At 45.6% G+C, this 18,839-nt stretch overlaps 1 protein-coding gene across 1 annotated transcript in view; it reads left to right on the top strand.

Annotated features, from left to right (window-relative positions):
• Positions 1 to 18,839, top strand: part of TNNI1 (troponin I1, slow skeletal type) — a 1,221,672-nt gene that overhangs the window by 852,471 nt on the left and 350,362 nt on the right. Inside the window, exon 5 of the mRNA XM_075333870.1 lies at positions 14,048 to 14,159. Within this exon, the coding sequence (XP_075189985.1) occupies positions 14,048 to 14,155 (108 nt within the window). The 3' untranslated portion in view covers positions 14,156 to 14,159. The remainder of the gene's footprint in view (positions 1 to 14,047; positions 14,160 to 18,839) is intronic.

Here is an 18,839-nt window from a genome sequence, read left to right on the forward strand (position 1 = left end):
CACAAAGCGTAAGCATAAGATTTTACTTTTCTGTTCCTGCATGTGTGACATCTCAGAAAATAATTCATTCAGGGGCGGAGTGCGGGAATCAGCTCCATGGCCTGAGCAATGTTTTACACTAGCTGATGGTGATGAGGTGGCAAGCGGGGGTGGACCCACTGTACCAGAGGTGAAACCCTGGCTTACTCTGTTGTGAGAAGGGATTGACTAAGCACCTACCTGGCAGATGCCAGGTACCACTCCCAGGGCAGTGTCTGGGACTGTGACAGCTGACCCCTGAACAGGAACAGGCTCAGTTATGGGCACAGAGTCTCAGGTGCTGGTAGGTGCAGCCGGCATGGCTGAGGCAGGCTGGACCGCTGGGAAGACAAGCAAAGTCTCTAGTACTGACAGGTGCAGCCAGTTTGGCTGAGGCAGACCGGTATGGAGGGTATGGCAGGGACGGAAAGAGTCTCTTGTACTAAAAAGTACAGACTAGAAGGACGAGGAAGACAGGCAGGTGGAGGCTGGTAAAGAGGGCACGACCAGGACAGGGTGACGGGTACGGGTAGGTGGACACAAGTACAGGTAACAGACAGTGGATAACGGAACCTGAAAACTAGCTAATTAGACAGACATGCATTAACTAACTGAACATGTTGCTCAGGCACCTCCCCTAGTGAAAGGGTACTTTAAGTACCTAGTTCCCCTCAGCCATAGGCTAAGAGGCACTTCTGGGAATAGGTGTGTTGGCCCTTTAACCCTTTAAGAGAGCCAAAATGTGCATATGCCCTAAGCACACTTCCGGGGTTCTGAGTGGAGTGCACAGGCCCTGGAAGCAAGATGAAGAAGACTCACACATGGAGGTCCATAAGGGGCGTGGTAGGGCAAAGTAGTCCGGCCATGATGGTGAGTGAGTCTGTGTCCCTGCTGGTGAGAAGCAGAGCAGTGTAGGGATGCAAGTGCTACAATATATCTATATATCCCCTCCGAGGAACCAAAATGTGTGAAGACACGGAGCCAAGGTGCGGGATCGGTGGCAATTACATGACTCAGCTTGTACATCCTATATATCTGGAACAGACTACCCATGCTCTTATCCCTTTACTAATGCTATGAAAGTTAGCCTTCTCTAAGGACATTGAACCACCTTGACAGTAAAATTCTGTGAACAAGGCCGTAGGCCAAAACGTCAGAGAAAATTTTCTGTCAAAATAAGTTCACTTCCTTTGCTTGGCTTTTGTTTTTTTAAAAAAATAAAAAACATGTTTGTTCAATCATACACAATTTAAAGTGTGCAGTTTTACTAAATTTTCATTGAAATTTTGGACACTTTTCTTATCCCATCAATTGAAAGGATGTTTGGGGATGATGAAATCATTTATCAAGATGATAATGTATCCTGCCATAGAGCAAAAACATTCTTTGAAAGAAGACACATAGGGTCAATGACATGGCCTGCAAATAGTCCGGATCTCAATCCAATTGAAAATCTTTGGTGGAAGTTGAAGAAAATGGTCCATGACAAAGCTCCAACCTGCAAAGCTGATCTGGCAACAGCAATCAGAGAAAGTTGAAGCCAGATTGATGAAGAGTACTGTTTGTCACTCATTATGTCCATGCCTCAGAGACTGCATGCTGTTATAAAAGCCAGAGGTGGTGCAACAAAATACTAGTGATGTATTGGATTGTTCTTTTGTTCGTTTCTTTTTCATGATTCCATAATTTTTAACTCCTAATCCAGTAATTCCATATTTTTTTCCTCCTGTTTGGTCTTGAAAAGTAACCGTTACTGGCTAGCACATTGTGTTTTCATGATTTTTTTTTAGTGTTTCTTAAAGCCAGAAAGTTGTAATTTGAAATTACTTTAGTTTTGTGCCATGTCTGTGATCTGTTTTTTTTAAACAAAAATAAACAACTGAATGAACATCTTCAGAGCCAGGTGATTCCATAATTTTTGCCAGGGGTTGTATATATACACAGCTCTGGCAAAAAAGAAAAAGAGACCACTGCAAATTTGTCAGTTTTTCTGATTTTTCTCTCTAGAGGTATATTTTTGAGTAAAATATAAATTGTTTTTTTTATTCTATAAACTACTGACATGTCTCCAAATTTCCAAGTAATACATTTTGTATTTATTTTCTGAAAATGAGAAATTGTAAAAATAACAAAAAAATGCATTGCTTTCAGACCTGAAATAATGCAAAGAAAACAAGTTCATAATCATTTAGAAACAACAATACTATTAACCCGTTAACGACCCATGACGTACTGGGTATGTCATGGATCGTTTGCAATTAATCCCTGCCCCCGCGGGCCAGATGTTCCCCACCCCTGCCCTAGGGGGACTAGTAAAATTAAAAAAAAAAAGTTAAAAAAGTTTTAAAAAATAAAAAAATATATAAAAACTTAAAAGTTCAAATCACCCCCCTTTTTCCCCATTGAAAATTAAAGAGTTAAAAAAATAAAAAAAAACACATATTTGGTATTGCTGCGTTCAGAAATGCCCGATCTTTCAAAATATAAAGTCAATTAATCTGATTGGTAAACAGTGTAGTGGCAAAATTCCAAACGCAAAAATTAAGTTTTTTGGTTGCTGCAAATTTTACGCAAAATGCAATAACAGACGATCAAAATGTAGCATCTGCGCAAAAATAGTAGAGTTAAAAGCATCAGCTCAAGACGCAAAAAAATAAGCTGTCACTGAGCCATAGATCCCAAAAAATGAGAACGCTACGGGTTTCAGAAAATGGCGCAAAATGTGCGCCACTTTTCTTGGACAAGCTTGTGAATTTTTTTAACTCCCTTAGATACAAGTTAACCTATTAATGTTTGGTGTCTACAAGCTCGAACCAACCTCAGGCATCACACAGACACATCAGTTTTACCATATAGTGAACACGGTAAATAAAATATCCCAAAAACTATTGTGCGATTGGAATTTTTTTGCCATTTCCCAGTACACTATATGGTAAAACGTATGGTTTCAATTAAAACTACAACTCGTCCTGCAAAAAATAAGCCCTTATATGGCAAGATTGACGGAAAAATAAAAAGGTTACTGGTCTCGGAATAAAGAGAGGAAAAAAAACCAAAAAACGGAAAAACACAAAATGCCCGGGGGCTGAAGGGGTTAATGTTTTAACTTAGAAAGAGTTCAGAAACCAATATTTTGTGGAATAACCATGATTTTTAATCACAACTTTCATGCATCTTGGCATGCTATCCACCAGTCTTCACACTGCTTTTGGTTGACCTTATGCCACTTCTGGTGCAAAAATGTAAGCAGTTCTTCTTTGTTTGATGGCTTGTGACTATCCATCTTCCTCTTGATTACATTCCAGAGGTTTTCAATAGGGTTCAGGTCTGGAGATTGGACTCGCCATGACAGTGTTTCGATGTGAAGGTCCTTCATCCACACACTGAATGACCTAGCTGTGTGGCATGGCATATTGTCCTGCTGGAAAAAACAATCCTCAGAGTTGGGCAACATTGCCTGAGCTGAAGGAAGCAACTGTTTTTCCAGGATAACCTTGTATGCAACTTGATTCATACATCCTTCGTAAAGTTTAATCTGCCCAATTCCAGCCTTGCTGAAGCATCCCCAGATCATCGCCGATCCTCCACCAAATTTCACAGTGGGTGCAAGACACTGTGGCTTGTACGTCTCTCCAGGTTTCCGTCTAAACATTAGACGACCAGATGTTTGGCAAAGCTTAAAATTAGACTCATCAGAGAAGATTACCTCACTCGAGAAATTGGACAAGTTAAACTTTTTGAAGTGCACAATCAGTAATAGGCATTGCCCAAAATGCATATAACGTGAAGATCCCTGGAAAGGCAGTGGGACATAAAGTCTGCCACTCGTACCAGACTCCCAAGACTTCCCTGTCCCCACCAGATAGATAACTATCCATCTCCTCCTCCCTCTCCTCCTCATCTTCAGGCCATCCATGTTGAATAGACAGGATGAAGCGAATAAGGTTAGTACCCTCTGTAGCACAGGCAACCATCTCCTATTCCACCGCCTCCTCATTATCACTCATTCCGTGGTGGAAGATGAGATGAGGCTGGACTGTGTAGCATCACCCTGTGTATTATCTTCCTACATCTACACCTGTTACGCATGCCATTTTTGGTATATGGAAAGTAAGTAGTAAATAGACTGAAATAGTTTCACCAATCTATTTTCCACCTTTCTGCTGATAGCAGATCTGATTTCCAAGCTCACACAAATCCAACAGAACCATAAATCCACCATAAAAAGAGAGTCTTGAGGGATTAGGTCACCAGGTGACAATCTTTGTAAGCCAAATAGGAAAGCCATACAATGCTGCACACTACGAAGAGGATAGTGTCCAGCAGTGCTGACATATTAATATGTGACATGCAGGTTTTTCTGCTTCTAACCTACCAATTCAGATGACTGCATATGCAGCAGTGCTGGTCAGCACAAGAACATGAATAATTAAGTGTCTAAATAACAGTGCCATTTAGTAAGTAGAGGAAGTTCAGAAAACAGAGAGGGTAAAAATAGAATGTAGCCACAAAAGAACATAACTGTGCTTGCTAACAGGGCCACCATCAGGGCATTACAACCATGATTGGTATACAGGGCCCTGTGAAGAGACAGTCTTGCCCGGGGTAATTACTCAACCATATTAAGCCCCTCTTCACCATGCCTCAGTCACAACCACAACAGAGGGGCCTGGCAGTTTTGCTTCGGCTAATATACATAGCTATTTTGCATGCGAAGGAGCGGAGCATGCAAATTAGCCATGTGCTGAACTGGAGACCGGGTCCGTGGTGCAGAGCTGGAGGGGGGGGCATCGACCACAGCCCCTGCCTTTCATAGCGGCTGCCTGGGAGTCGGACGTTCTCTGAGCCACTGTCAAGCTTTCAGAATATGCAGCACCGGCTCTCAGGGATCAGCTGTACTAGCGTCTGTTAGACGCCAGTACAAGCCCTGGCCCGGCAACATCAGCAGCGTGATCTGGTTAGCTGATCCCGTTGCTGACGTCACTGTTAAACGCCGCAAAGGCACGCACAGAACTGGTGGAAAGTGCTCCAATGGACCTGAAGGCACCAAAGATTGATTCTAATTAGGGGATGGGGAGGGGGTGTATATGTGAAGAAAACAGGGGCCATTTGAGAACTGAAAATGGGGAGCAAGGGGGTGATAAGTGCACACACAGTATGGGGACTAAATGGATGGGGAGTATAGGGAGCCATGGGTTAAATTTAAAAACACAGTATGGAGAAAATATGGGTGTTATGGGGGTGACTGGCAGATTAGGATAAGGTGATATATATCCAAATCGCCAGTCGGGGCCCACCGTGCTCCAGATGACAAAGGAGCTGCTGGCAACCCGAAGGTTAGGCGAAGAATACAGAGCTGGGTGGCTCTGGAATAATAGGGGCCTGGTCCAAGTTAAATATCTCTTGGATCAGGAGACTGTGGACCCTGTTAGCGTCACAGGGTCTACTCACCTAGCCCAGGAATTCTCTATTAATGCCACAGGGGTCCTGTGGTAAGCTGTCCGTGCGTGTAGGGGGCACAACCGCACAGGGGGCACAGCAGCCGCAGCCCAGTTGACTCCACTGGGCTGCACTAGCAGGACTGGACGGTAGGAGGAGAAATCCCAGCGCCTGACCCTAACGTGCTGAGCCACAGGTGTCTTGGCGTGACAAGCTCTAACTAACTACCGCGGTCGCGATTGCGACCGGGCCCGGGAGGTTAGGGGCCCACGACCAGCTCCTTTCTGTGAGAGAGGAGCTGCGCTGTTCTGCCGCAGACCACGCGGCACGGCGGCCGCTATATGACCTGGTCGCCGCCGCTGACACCGGGCCCCCCTGCCTGGTGTCAGCGGTGGCATCACCGCGCTCCCGTCACTCACCGCACCGCACTCCCGTCACCTCACTCCCGTCACTCACCGGACCGCGCTCCCGTCACTCACTGCACCGCGGTCCCATCACCGCACTCCCGTCCCTCACCGGACCGCACTCCCGTCCCTCACCGCACCACGCTCCCGTCCCTCACCTCACCGCGCACACTGCAGTGCTTTGATATTGCATAGAATTCCAGCACCGCTTTTTGCATCATCAGTCTTCTCCCGTGCTTGCGGTGACGTCACTCCTGTGCGACTGCTGTGTGTGGTGAGAGCACAGAGCGCAGGAGGACACCGACCGGAGCCATGGGGGAACGAGGACAGAAGTGAGGATGGGCAGTGGTGAAAGAAATAAAGGTGAGGACAGAGCTGCGGTGGAAGGAGAAGAGAGGTGAGTACTTGTTTTTTTTTTTTATAAATCAGTGAGTACACGGGGAGGCTGGCTGCAGGACACATGGAGTCCTTGGGGGGGCCCTGGCTGCAGGACACATGTAGGCCCTGGGGGGGCCTGGCTGCAGGACACATGGAGTCCTTGGGGGGCCATGGCTGCAGGACACATGGAGGCCCTGGGGGTGCTTGGCTGCAGGACACTTGGAGGCCCTGAGGGGGCTGGTTGCATGATACATGGAGGTCTATGGGGCTGCATGATACATGGAGGTCTATGGGGCTGCATTATACATGGAGGTCTATGGGGATGCATTATACATGGAGGTCTATGGGGCTGCATAATAAACATGAAGGACACCTTATACATGGACTATATGGGTGCATTATACATGGAGGAGTATGGGGCTGCATAATACAATATGAAGGTTTATGGGGCTGCATTGTAATACATATAGGACTATGGGGGCTACATTATAATATATGGAGGACTATGGAGGCTACTTTATACATGGAGGACTATGGGGGTGTGTTATAAAACATGGAGGACTGTGGTGCAGTATAACACATGGAGAACTTTGGGGTGAATTATAATACATGGAGTACTATGGGAAATGCATTATAATACATGGAGGACTATGGTGGTGCATTCTAATATATGAAGAGTTATGTGGGACCCTTTATACTATATGGAAGGCTATGTGGGGGCCATTATAGTATTGGGAGAACTATATACGAGGGGGGATAAAGATACAAGCATGGGTGGGATGGGAATGTTTTGTGCTGAGGGAAAAAGCCTCTTTCCCTCAGCACCCAGTTTTCCCATGCTCTGCTGTACATCTCTCAGCACCCAGCTTTCCCATGCTCTGATATGGGAAAGCTGGGTGCTGAGGGAATGATGTATAGCAGAGCATGGGAAAGCTGGGTGCCGAGGACAAGATGGATATCAGAACATGGGAAAGCTGTGTTCTGATAGAAGGATTTCAGATCATGGGAAACCTGAGTGCTGAGGGTAAGAGCCAAGTGTCAGCATCATTATCCTGTACCCCGAGAGTCAGTGTCATTATCCCGTTCCCTAAGTGTCGATGTACATGTAGGGGAGGCCCCAGTCCACAATTTGCACCAGGGCCCATCAAACTCTAGTTACGCCACTGCATAGACGTATGCTCTGTCTGAGTATAGGTGAAGACTGCGCACCTGCACGTTGTCTCCAGACCCTTTTATAACCTAGGTCTACCCCAAACCAGGGTGGATCACAATGGCACCTTCAGGGGCTAATAGCGGACTGCCACGTCATCAGTGACATCACCTTCGGCCTATCCGGCACCGCCACGTCACTGATGACCTCATGGCAGCCACACCCCAAACACCTTACCAGTCATCGTCTGACGACCAATGGTGGGATGCCAGGTCATAGGGGCGGGCCTCCGCGAGCCAGTCAGGAGTGGCCACGTCATCAGGACACCTGATGCCCTCTGGCCTATCAGGGCCTGCAACCTCACGGACATGCCCAGTTAAGTCCTTCCCAGACTTAGCCTCCAATGCACTAAGTGCCTGAGCATGCTCAGTAGCCTGAACAATGGACTTAAGGCCGCTTTACACACTAGTGTGCGTACCCGCCCCCATCGGTTGTGCGACACGGACAAATTGCTGCCCGTGGCACACAACATTGCGCTCACCCGTCACACTACTTACCTGCCTAGCGATGTCGCTGTGACCGGCGAACCGCCTCCTTTCTAAGGGGGCGGTTCGTTCAGCGTCACAGTGACGTCACAGCAGCGTCACCGAACCGCCGCCCAGTAGAAGTGGAGGGGCGGAGATGAGCGGGACGTGACATCCCGCCCACCTCCTTCCTTCCTCATTGTGGACAGCCGCCGGTAAGGTGAGGTTCCTCGTTCATGCGGTGTCACACATAGTATGGGAAGGAAGTGATGGAAAATGGGCGTGGACACAGTATTAAATGTGAGGTGGGAAGGATGCAGACAAAGAATGAAAAGTGAGAGGGGATGGGTGTGGACACAGTATGAAAAGTGAGGGGGATGGGTGCAGACAGTATGAAAAGTGAGGGGGAATGGGTGCGGACACAGTATGAGATGTGAGGGGAGTATGGGTACAGACACAGTATGATGAGTGAGGGGGGATGGGTGCAGACAAAATATGCAGAGAGGGGGGATGGGTGCAGGCATAGTATGGGAAGTTAGGGTGGATGGTTGCTGACACAGTGAGGAGTGAGGGGGGATGAGTGCAGATACACTATGAGAAGCGAGGGAAGGATGCGCACACAGTATAAGGAGTGGGAATGGGTGCAGGCATAGCATTGGGAGAGACGGGGATGGGTGAAGACAAAATATGAGAGGGGGATGGATAGAGACATAGTATGGGAAGTGAGGGGGATGGGTGCGGACACACTATGGTGAGTGAAGTGGGATGGGTGCAGACACACTGAGGAGTGAGGGGAATGAGTGCACACAAAGTATGAGGGAAGAGAGGGGGGATGGGTGTGGACACACTGAAGAGTGAGGAGGGGATGGATGCAGACACAGTATGGGAAGTGAGATGGAATGGATGCAGATAGTATGAGGAATGAGGGGACAATGGGTTTGGACACAGTATGAGGAGTGAGGGGGATGGGTGCAGACACAATATGAGGAGAGGCAGAGGGGTGTTGACACAGTATGAGGAATGGGGAGATGAGTGCAGACACAGTAATGGGGGGTGGGTTTGGACGCAGTATGAGGAGGGGGATGGGTGCAGACACAGTATAAGGAGGGCAGGATGGGTGCGGACACAGTATGAGGAGGGGTGATGGGTGAGGACACAGTATGGGAAGAAAAGAGGTGATAACTACAGAGACGGAGGTCGTTATGAGACTGTATGGAATGAGAAAAATGGCACATAAAAAAGACAGGGTAAGGTGGGGTTGGGATGGATGCAGAGATGACTGGATAGTGTGGGTGGGGGCAGTTTGTAGAAAGGACTTCATTGTGGGATAGTGTGAGGCCACAGAAAGAAGGGGACAGTATAGCCAGAAGGGGGGAGTGTGATGAGAGGGAACAGTATAGAGACTGGACAATATAGGAGGACACAGTGTAGAGGACAGTGTGAAGAGCGGCCCAGTATAGAAAGGAGAAGGCAGTGTGGAGGGCACATACCATAAGTGGGACTGTGTGTGCATCATATTTTGTGCAGGGAACACTGTGAGGGGCAATTATTCAGCAGTGCATTGTAGGGCAGATATTTTTATTCAGGGACATTATAATGAAACTTATTTTTCAGGCATCGTGTGGGGATGTGCTGCAGAAAAGTGGAGAAGATGGAAGTCTGAAGAGACGAGCTATGGGCATTGAAATTCATCATGGCATCAGGACAAGATAAAGAAAAAGAACGACTCAAATCACAGACAACATCATCTATATGGTACCTGGATGTAAATTATTATTTATGATACTGTCTAATTCTCACCAGTACTGTGGTTCCTGTATGGTCTGATAATGCCTGATAACTACAACTTCTAGTATCTACTTACCATCATTAAGGACATAGTTGACGTTCTAGGATAAGTCTGCGATAAATATATATACAGAGCTGACCTGACATTACAATTGATGAACCATGTACAGATTCTTGTGTTGTATTCCTCTACTGATGAGGGTTTTTATGTGGTTTCTGTATTGATAGAGTTTATATGGGTGTATTTTTGTACCTATAATGGTTCTGGTGATGTATTTTTGTACCTATTGTGGTTCTGGTGATGTATTTCTGTACTGATAAGGGTTTTGATGCTTTGTTTCTATACTTCAGGTGGTGCTTGTGATGTATTCCTGTACTGATGAGGGTTTGATGCTGTGTTTCTGTACTGATGGGGGCTCTAGTGATATATTTCTGTACCTCTGGTGGCTCTCGGTTGATGTATTCCTCTGCTGTTTTAAGTCCTGATTCTGAACAAATGTACCAGTTCAGAACTTGTAAGATTACATTATACAGGGCTATCTTAAAAAAGTATTGTGCTATCTGCCAATTTAAGGGTTACTATGTTTTTTTAAAATTAGGAGCATTAAAAGGTTATTCCAAGTTTGTGATGAGTCTGCAGTCCCTCTCTGTCACTCTATGTAACTGCAGACTTCTGAGTTCTCACAGCACACACTGTCAGGATTCTCTGGTGCCAGCGGTGAGAGTGGGAGGTAACAAAACCACAAGTATGCTATTTACATACATGCAGTCATGTACCGACTAGACATACATGGCCTTGATCAATCAAAATGAATTGAGTGAGGCCAGACACGTCTAGTACAAATGGGGTCAGAAGTATACAAATTGCATACTTGTGCGCATATGACCATCCATTCTCACCATTGTCACTAGAGAATCCTACAAGTGTGCAGTGCAAGTGCTGTGAGCATTCAGAAGCCTGCAGTCACCTAAAGTGACTGTAGACATTCATCTCAAACCTAGACAAGCCCTTTAATGATAAAATTAAGCCATGTAGCATGCCCAATCCCAACAGCATGTAATATATTCATGGTTAGGATTCAGCTCTGCTTGCTGGTTCCAATAGTCATCACATGGCCACTCAACTCGTATGAGTTTCATACTGACAGTGACCTGACAATTCGCTTTTCTTCTTGCTTCTCTCTTTTTTCACTAACCATTGAGAAAAATAAGGAAGAACAGCTCGTCATCACATGAGTCTAAGCATGAAAATCACATATGAATGATTGGTCAAATGATGACTACTCAGGCCTCGGGGGGAGGGAGTGGAGTGCAGAAGTGGAGTTTTTCAAGAATGGACAGTGGAAAGTTTGATTAGAAAGAGGCGGAGCTAGTGCTGCCAATGTATGTAAAGTGTTGTGGAATTAATAGCGCTATATAAATGAATAAATATTATTATTATTATTATTAGCTAAGCGGAGCCAGGGCTGGAGCCTGGGCAGAGTCTCAAGGGGACCCAAAAATGTTGCCAGTATGGGGTCCTGAAATTCCTGGTGGCGGCCCTACTCGCTAATGTCACATAGGCAGTATAGCAAAACAAATCCAGCTGCAGTCTCCATATAGTCACTGATATCTGCCAATTTGACAAAATGTGTCAATTTATAGGTTTCCCATATTTCCCATTAGTCTTCTTCCAGAAAAGATTCATTACCACATTGACATCCTTATTATAAAAAAAAAAAAAAAAACATCGTCCCTTCTGAAAAAAAATTAATGGACAATGTTTGGTGTATATTGATGAAGTGATTCAGAAACTTTAAAAACTGAAATCACAATCAGGTTCAGCACAAGCCACTCTCTTTACCAGATAACAGGAGCTACTTTGGCCTTCTCATTTTAAACATACAGAGATCCAGACTTACATAGAAGCACCTTGTTTGGGGTCATGTAGTTAGTTGCTGGCCGATGGTTGGTGCAGACTCGTGGGAATGGTCAGGTAGCCAGGTCAGAACCAGGAGGACAGTAAAGATGTACAATCAGAAGGCAAGAGAATTATCAGGAAACAGGCCTTGGTCAGAACAGGATTATAAGCATGATGATTTACTTGTTTTCTTTTACTTGATGATTTACTTGTTTTTACTGAGCGTTTATTATTAGTCATTGCTTGACCTCTCCTAAAACTATATTGACTAAAATGGATACAAATGTTTAGAAATACTAGTGCGCCCCCCAAAAAAATGATTATTTTATTCTTTATTTTTCTATTAGTGTGATGACTATTTTAAAAATTTTGCAAAACGAAAATGAAACCCCTTACATTCGAGGAACAATTTCATTCAAATGACAATAGTATCATCAAATTTGTAAAATATTCAAAAAAGTTCCCCCTCTTTTTCATTTCAAAATTTTCAAAAAAAGCGATTTTTCGTGTTTTAATTTTTTGAAGATTATGGAATGATTTAGAATATTCAGGAATAATTTAGAACATCTAGAATAAGAATAATCTAGTGAAAAAAATGACATTTTTAATTGTTACCCATTAAAAATTTATATTTAACGTTTTCTTTAAAAGTTAGATCTAGCCTTACAAACATGTGCTATAAGAAGAGCTGAAAGAACTGAAAAGCATGTGGTACATTTGGAGTCAGGCAGCCATCTTGGATACTAGAAAGTGAATTTTACTGTGAATAAGTTTTTTTAATTTAAAAAGTGTATACGAAGTGAATAAGTGATAAAATTATTGTAATAAATAAATAGTGTAAATGTTTATAGATTTCTAAGTAATATTGGGAAAGAAAATATTAAAGTAAATGTTGATATGAAAGAGTGTGTACAGGGGTAGGTCTGGTAGTTCAGTGAAAGATATAAAAAGAAAGTGAGACAAATATCATAATTTGTTTGAGGAATTTAACACGATATTTTGACCATAATAGTTTCTTCAAGTAAAGATCAATCAAAGGTAAAACATAGAGATTATATTGATTAAAATATTCATTAATATTTTAATCAATATAAAAATCTTAATTTAATATTGTTTTTGATCTATAAAGAAAATATCTTTCTAAGTTGTAACAAAAAGTGGTATTTTATTCACATCTAGAATATTCTGGAATATTGTAAAATATTTTGTAATTTAGTATTATCTTTTCATTTTCTGTGCAAAGCTTCAAGTTTTACGATCAAGAAGTGCAGGTCATTCAGAAAATGTCTTCTAGAAATTACAGCAACAGTGTAAAGGCAAACAGGTCTATCTGGACAAGGAATCTGTCCTCCTATTCTCAACAGAAAAGGGATCCAAGTATTCCATATGTTGAAAAGCTCTCCAATCTCACGCAGATGCCAACGAACTGCCAAATTCTTGGAAACTTCAGTTTTCTCTTCAACAGCGAGAAACAGCGACTGGATCGAATAAAAAATATGATAATGGATATAGAATTGCTCTGGAGGGAAACTCTAGACTTCCCACTTTTATCCAGTGCACTCATCAGAAAGAAACTCAATCGTCTGATTGATCTAAATGTCAAAAACAAAAAGAAACCTTCTGATAAATTCACTGCAACACTTTCTCAGTTATTTGATGTTACCAACGTTAATGGAGAATGGAAAAACTCGGAGGATAAAGAGCTCTACCTGAGGCAAGTTGCGAGTGGAGGCAAGGTTGGTTATTTGACGCTCAAACAAGCTCCTTTGGAATCAATTCATCCAAGTAAACGAATCCGACTATCAATATTTCAAGCTCAAGCCAGCACTTCTCAATCGCAAGCCACACATGATACTGCTATGAATGGGCAAATACCTGGTTCCAGTCGCAACACTACAATGAAGCGTCCTTCAATGAACTGTTAACCTCACTCACCAAGACAAAGTGCAAGAAGGCAATTAAGTGTTTGAAGGTGCACTGGTTGGTCGAGGAGTCATTAATTGACATTCCCAGATCTAACCAAAAAGCTGAACGTGCTGTAAAACTGATGGAGGAACTACATGCGAAATCGAAAAAAATTGAATTTTTGAAACTAAAATTCATAGGAAAAAATAATTTTTAAACACTTCTTTTGTACATATTGTATATATTTATACCGTATTTGTTAAAAAACGAATAATAAAAGTTGCTTAGTTATTACTATTATTGTTTCAATAATGCAAAATTGCATGTCCTTTTTTGGGGGGAAAAATAATTTTTGCCTTATTTTATTTGAATGAAAGGGGGAACTTTTTTAAGAAACAAGAAAAAGGAATACTTATTCTTAAATTACCCATTAAAGTTCCTCGATTGCACATGGTTTCATAAAAAAAATGTTTTTGTCATTACACTAATAACTATAATGTGGTCTAACTAAAGGGTGTTCAATTTTCTCATTATAATTCAGGAGCGTCCAGTTGAAGTCAGTGATTGGCGCAAGAATGTGGAAGCAATGTCTGGCATGGAGGGCAGGAAAAAGATGTTTGATGCAGCAAAATCCCCTAGTGGACAATAACAAGGTAAAATTCCATATTATAAAATATGAAGGATATATTACTAATGTTATATAACTTGTTTAAAAGGGTTTTATCACCTTGTACTTTGATTAAATGGATATCTCAAATAAAAATCAAGTTAAAATATAATAGCAGCCCCATTTACCCATTTCATTTGTCCACCATGTGCTACTTTTTACTTCTTATTTTGGGGCCATCTATCATGGCACCTCTTCTACGTTGGCAGTTCCTTTTCCGATATAATAGACACATATTCAGACATGTTACTTCTGTTGCTGGATAGAACAATTCAGGCTTTAAATCACCAGTCACCATCAGTACAGACATCACAGCTCTATGCTTCTGGTTAGGGCGCTTTTCCATCTGCGATTTCCTGGTGCGAGTGTGATCCGATTAAAATCGGATTGCACTCGCAGCAGTGTTAAACAATGAGACAGTTTCCTCTGTCCCGTTTTTTCTCCACACGAATCGGGCTCTCGGTGCAATCAAAGCATGCTGCGATTTGCACTGAGTCTCGGCTCCCATGTGTGTAAAATCGCACTACACTCGCATGTTATGCAACTGCAGTGCAGTGCACGCAGAGACAGACAGCAAAGGAGATGGGGAGAAAGTGTTCCCTCCATTTTCTCCGCTCCTGTGATGTGATCACAAGATCACATCATAGTCGCATGACCCTCGGCTGTCACCGCAGCAGAGGGTCATTAGCATATCGCTTCCGATGCTCCTGCATCGGAACCAGTACGCAAGTGGAAAAGCGCCCTTACGGCCAGAGTCAGCCTCTGCTAAATTAGAGAAACTACGGTGTGTGCCTACGATCAGTGTTTGAAGCGTTTTGGATGTAGTGTGTTTTCGCTGTGTCCAAAACGCATACCCACTGTGCTTGTTTTTTCCACAGCGTAAACTGACCTGTCTTTCCAGACAGCAGCATGTCAATTGTTTGCTGCAGATTCATAGGCGTCCTCCGTAGCGAAATACAGCACTGAACCCTGATCGTGGGCACGAGCAGCTGCGGTCTCCTACATTCTCCTGCATAAGAGACTTACAGCCCTTCAGGTCAGGACACGCTGCGTCCAGGACGCAGTGAGTTCTGATCCTGGGCACATACCCTTAGTAGAACGCAGGATTGTGCACTATAAATGCAAAGGCTGTGCTTGGAAAATAGAAGGTATTTATTCCCGTAACCTGTATTGTAGTTTGTAACATGTGTTGTGGGCGCGGGGCCAGACCGTAGCTAAGGGGCTGCTCGAGGATGCTCGGATCCGGGGCTTTACTGTGGCTCGAGTGGGAACCGGACCCGGGCTCGAGCAGCAGTCCGCCGCCCACAAGTGAAAAGGGGGTATTTACAAGGGATAGAGTCTTTGTCAGTGACGCCGCCCATGGGACGCGGTGATGATAGATGGCACCGCCACTGCCCATATATGTGGGGTGCCCGGGGCTGATGGAACTGGGCAGCAAGCTGGTATCCCCTCCACGGGTAGGGGAGGTGTAGTCCCGGGGCCCAGGGTATAGTGAGTGATTGCAGGGAACAGTCTTTAGGAAGCAGAAAATGGGAAACTTACAGTTGGTAGTCGTGATGCAGGATGAGGCTGTGCTGATGTGGAGGGCCAATAAACACAGAGTCCATATTGTAAAGCAAAGCTGGCAACCAGTGTTCTCCGGAGGGGGTGTGCTCGAGTCCCGCACACAAGTAGTAGCCAGGGGCCCTTCCTCCTGCACTTTGTGTTTGTCTGTAGAGTGGACTAATCCACTTGAAACATGAAAAATCCGCTCCCGGTGTATGTGTGCTGAGAGCCGTTGCTCACAAGACTTGACCGTTGGGATATTTGCAGGTACATACAGGCACCCTATCCACAGTGTTGGGCTTCTGTCTCACCAATTGGAGCTGTCTTGTGGGACAAAGCATAGAGCCTTGTCCCCTGCTGGTTAATTGGTCCGGCGTCTGAAACTGTCCTTTCCCCAGGGTCCAGGCACCCCGACTGCACGGTCTTGGACCGGATTCCCTCCATCGGTACCGGCGGGCTATGACCCTGCCCCGGTCCACCTCAGGTCCTCCGTGACCGAGTCTCCGTCTCCTGTGGCCCTGACTCCTGTCTGCCACCTTGTCTTTGCAGCAGTCCGGCAGCCCGGGCTCCAACCCAGCCACTATCTCGCTGCTCTTTTGCTTGTCTCAGCTTCACTTTACTTCTCTCACTTCCTCCTCCTAACTAGACTGACTTCTGTTTCTACCATGGCATCTCAGGACCCCTAGGTGGGCGTTACCACCTGTCTGGACCCACCCACTGGTGTGTCCCTTGTGTACTGGGTGGGTGACTAGGCTTTGTGTGGCTGGTGTGCTTGTGTGGGAACTGCGGTGTTACCAAACAAGAGGATGGGCTGCACCTTGGGTAGATTGATGCAGCCTCTGTGACTACCTGGTTTTGCCAGGGCATCAAACTCCCCCTTGGTGAAACACAGCCTGTGCTCGGGATGTCCAGCTGCCAACATTTATTTAACTTCAAAACTGTAAAAGAGATAAAAACATGTAAAACATTTCATCCCTCTATAGGGAGGCACTTTACCTTAAACGTTGCAATAACATTCCCTCCTACCAGTCCACCCCAAAGAGTCCCAAAGTCCGGACCCTCTGTCCTGGAGGGTAGCCACCAGTTTCCGTGGTGGCTGAGCCTCGGCCGACTACACCTCAGGCCCTTCCTTCAACCAGCCTCTCCAGAGGGTGTGGTAGTCCTGATGGTTGTAGAGAGAAAAAGGAAATATATACAGGAACCCAAGAACGTTTTTGGGTGACCTCTGCCAGTCCTGAGGCCATGGTCCATTTAGCAGTAAAAACAAAAAGGGAAAAGCTGGGTTAACTGTGGAAAGATGGGTAGCCGGGATCCGCTACCTAGTCCATAACCTTGTAATTAGGTGAAGTATACGGTTCATTGGCATTTTTACATAACAATTAATCAACAGTTACAGTTTCAATGCAAATTATATATATTCATCACTCAATCTCTGTATCTGAGTGGTAACTGGCCTAGGTTAGGGCGTGTAGACCTTCTCAACCCTAAATCTCCTCCTAGGCTTTGTGATTCCATATTGTCTACGGGTCCCTCACCGCTGGTGATGGGTACTGTTTGTAGAGATCTACTGGTGCGTGGCATAGGTACAGGTCTGACCCTAGGTGTAGGTATGGGTGCAATGTCAGCAGGCCTCTCTGGTTTGGGCTCTTCCAAAGGTTGTGGGAATGTTAGAACGGGCACGATCACTGCTCCATTTTGCATAGGCCAATCCGCCGGGAAGTCACCTAGGATGGTGTGGATCACTTTCTTCTGCTCTTCAGCTCCTCGGTATGGAATGGGGACTTCTTCTACAATTTGTAGGGGTTCTGGGCACCTCTTCAAGTGGTTTCTGGAGACTGTGGCTGTGTTTCTCCCTTTGTCTTTACTGATAAGACAGGTCTTTTGGTTGTCATAATCAGATGGTTGTATTTGTGACATAAGGGGTACTTTCCCATTGGTTGTCCAATTTATGCAGTATTCTTTTTATTTTTAGCACCACTTCCCATGGTGCAGAGGGAGCAGCTGTTGCCTGTTTGTTGAATTGCTGTTCCTTCTTCTCCCTGTTTTGGCTCAGATTTCTTTCCACGTACTCCTGAATCTGTTTGTACTGCCTCTGACGCATGGAGTCCCCATGTCCAAGTCCACCGGCAGTCTTCCAGGCCTGGCCCTCATAAGGTAAGCAGGCGTACTATTAGGACCAGGTGGACGGGCAGACCCAGGAGGTGGATCCACTGGGCTGAACACCTCACCGAGGGCAAGGTGCCCGGTAGCCGGAGCACTACAGGTAGCAGGACAGTCCGTGCAGAGGAGTGGAGTGAAGACGTCCCTGGGACCACGGGGTCTCTGATGGTAGTCCGGGTGACGGAGCTCAGGTTCGGAGGCCGAGATGACGTCAGGCAGAATCCGGAACCAACGGAGCGAGAAGGTGGGTCACCGCAGGGATCGGAGATGGTAGGAACTGACGGGATAGCAGACAGTCACCGTTCGGGGTTCGGGTATCGTCAGGACCGGTTGGCGTGGCAGGAGCGACTCTACGAAAGAGATAGGTAAGTATGGCACAAGACACAAGGAGACCTGACTCCTAGCTTAGCAAACACGAAGAACAGGCCCCGCCCACTTGGAAAGGATCCCCCTATATACCCTGTACCTGATACTTCAATATCCTGTTGGAGGACACTGGCCCTTTAAGAGAGGGTCAATGACCGCGCGCGCGCCCTAATGCGCATGCGCGAGGCCCGGGTGCCAGAAGCCAGAGCAGGGAGCGGTGCACAGGAGGCAGGAGTGCCGGGCTGGATCAGAGTTGCCGCCGGGCGCCGGGAGCGGGGACCGAGCTGCCTGGGGACCGCAGGTGATGGGGCATGGAGGCTGTGGAGCAGGGGACGCATGGCAGGGGAGCCGGTGAGCAAGGCAGGGGAGCCGGGGAGCATGGCAGGGGAGCCGGGGAGCGTGGCACGGGAGCTGGGGAGCGTGACACGTACACTTAGTAGAACTGACAGGAATGTTGTTATACATGTCAACCAGATCCGGCAACCTTTCAGACCACTGATTCCGCTCCTCAAGGGGTAGAGTCTTGAGCAGATTGATGACTAGGTGGTTCATCTTTTCACACATCCCATTTGCCTGGGCATGGTAGGGGGTAGTG

This window comes from Anomaloglossus baeobatrachus, chromosome 2 (genome assembly GCF_048569485.1).
Source record: "Anomaloglossus baeobatrachus isolate aAnoBae1 chromosome 2, aAnoBae1.hap1, whole genome shotgun sequence".
Classification (NCBI taxonomy): domain Eukaryota; kingdom Metazoa; phylum Chordata; class Amphibia; order Anura; family Aromobatidae; genus Anomaloglossus; species Anomaloglossus baeobatrachus.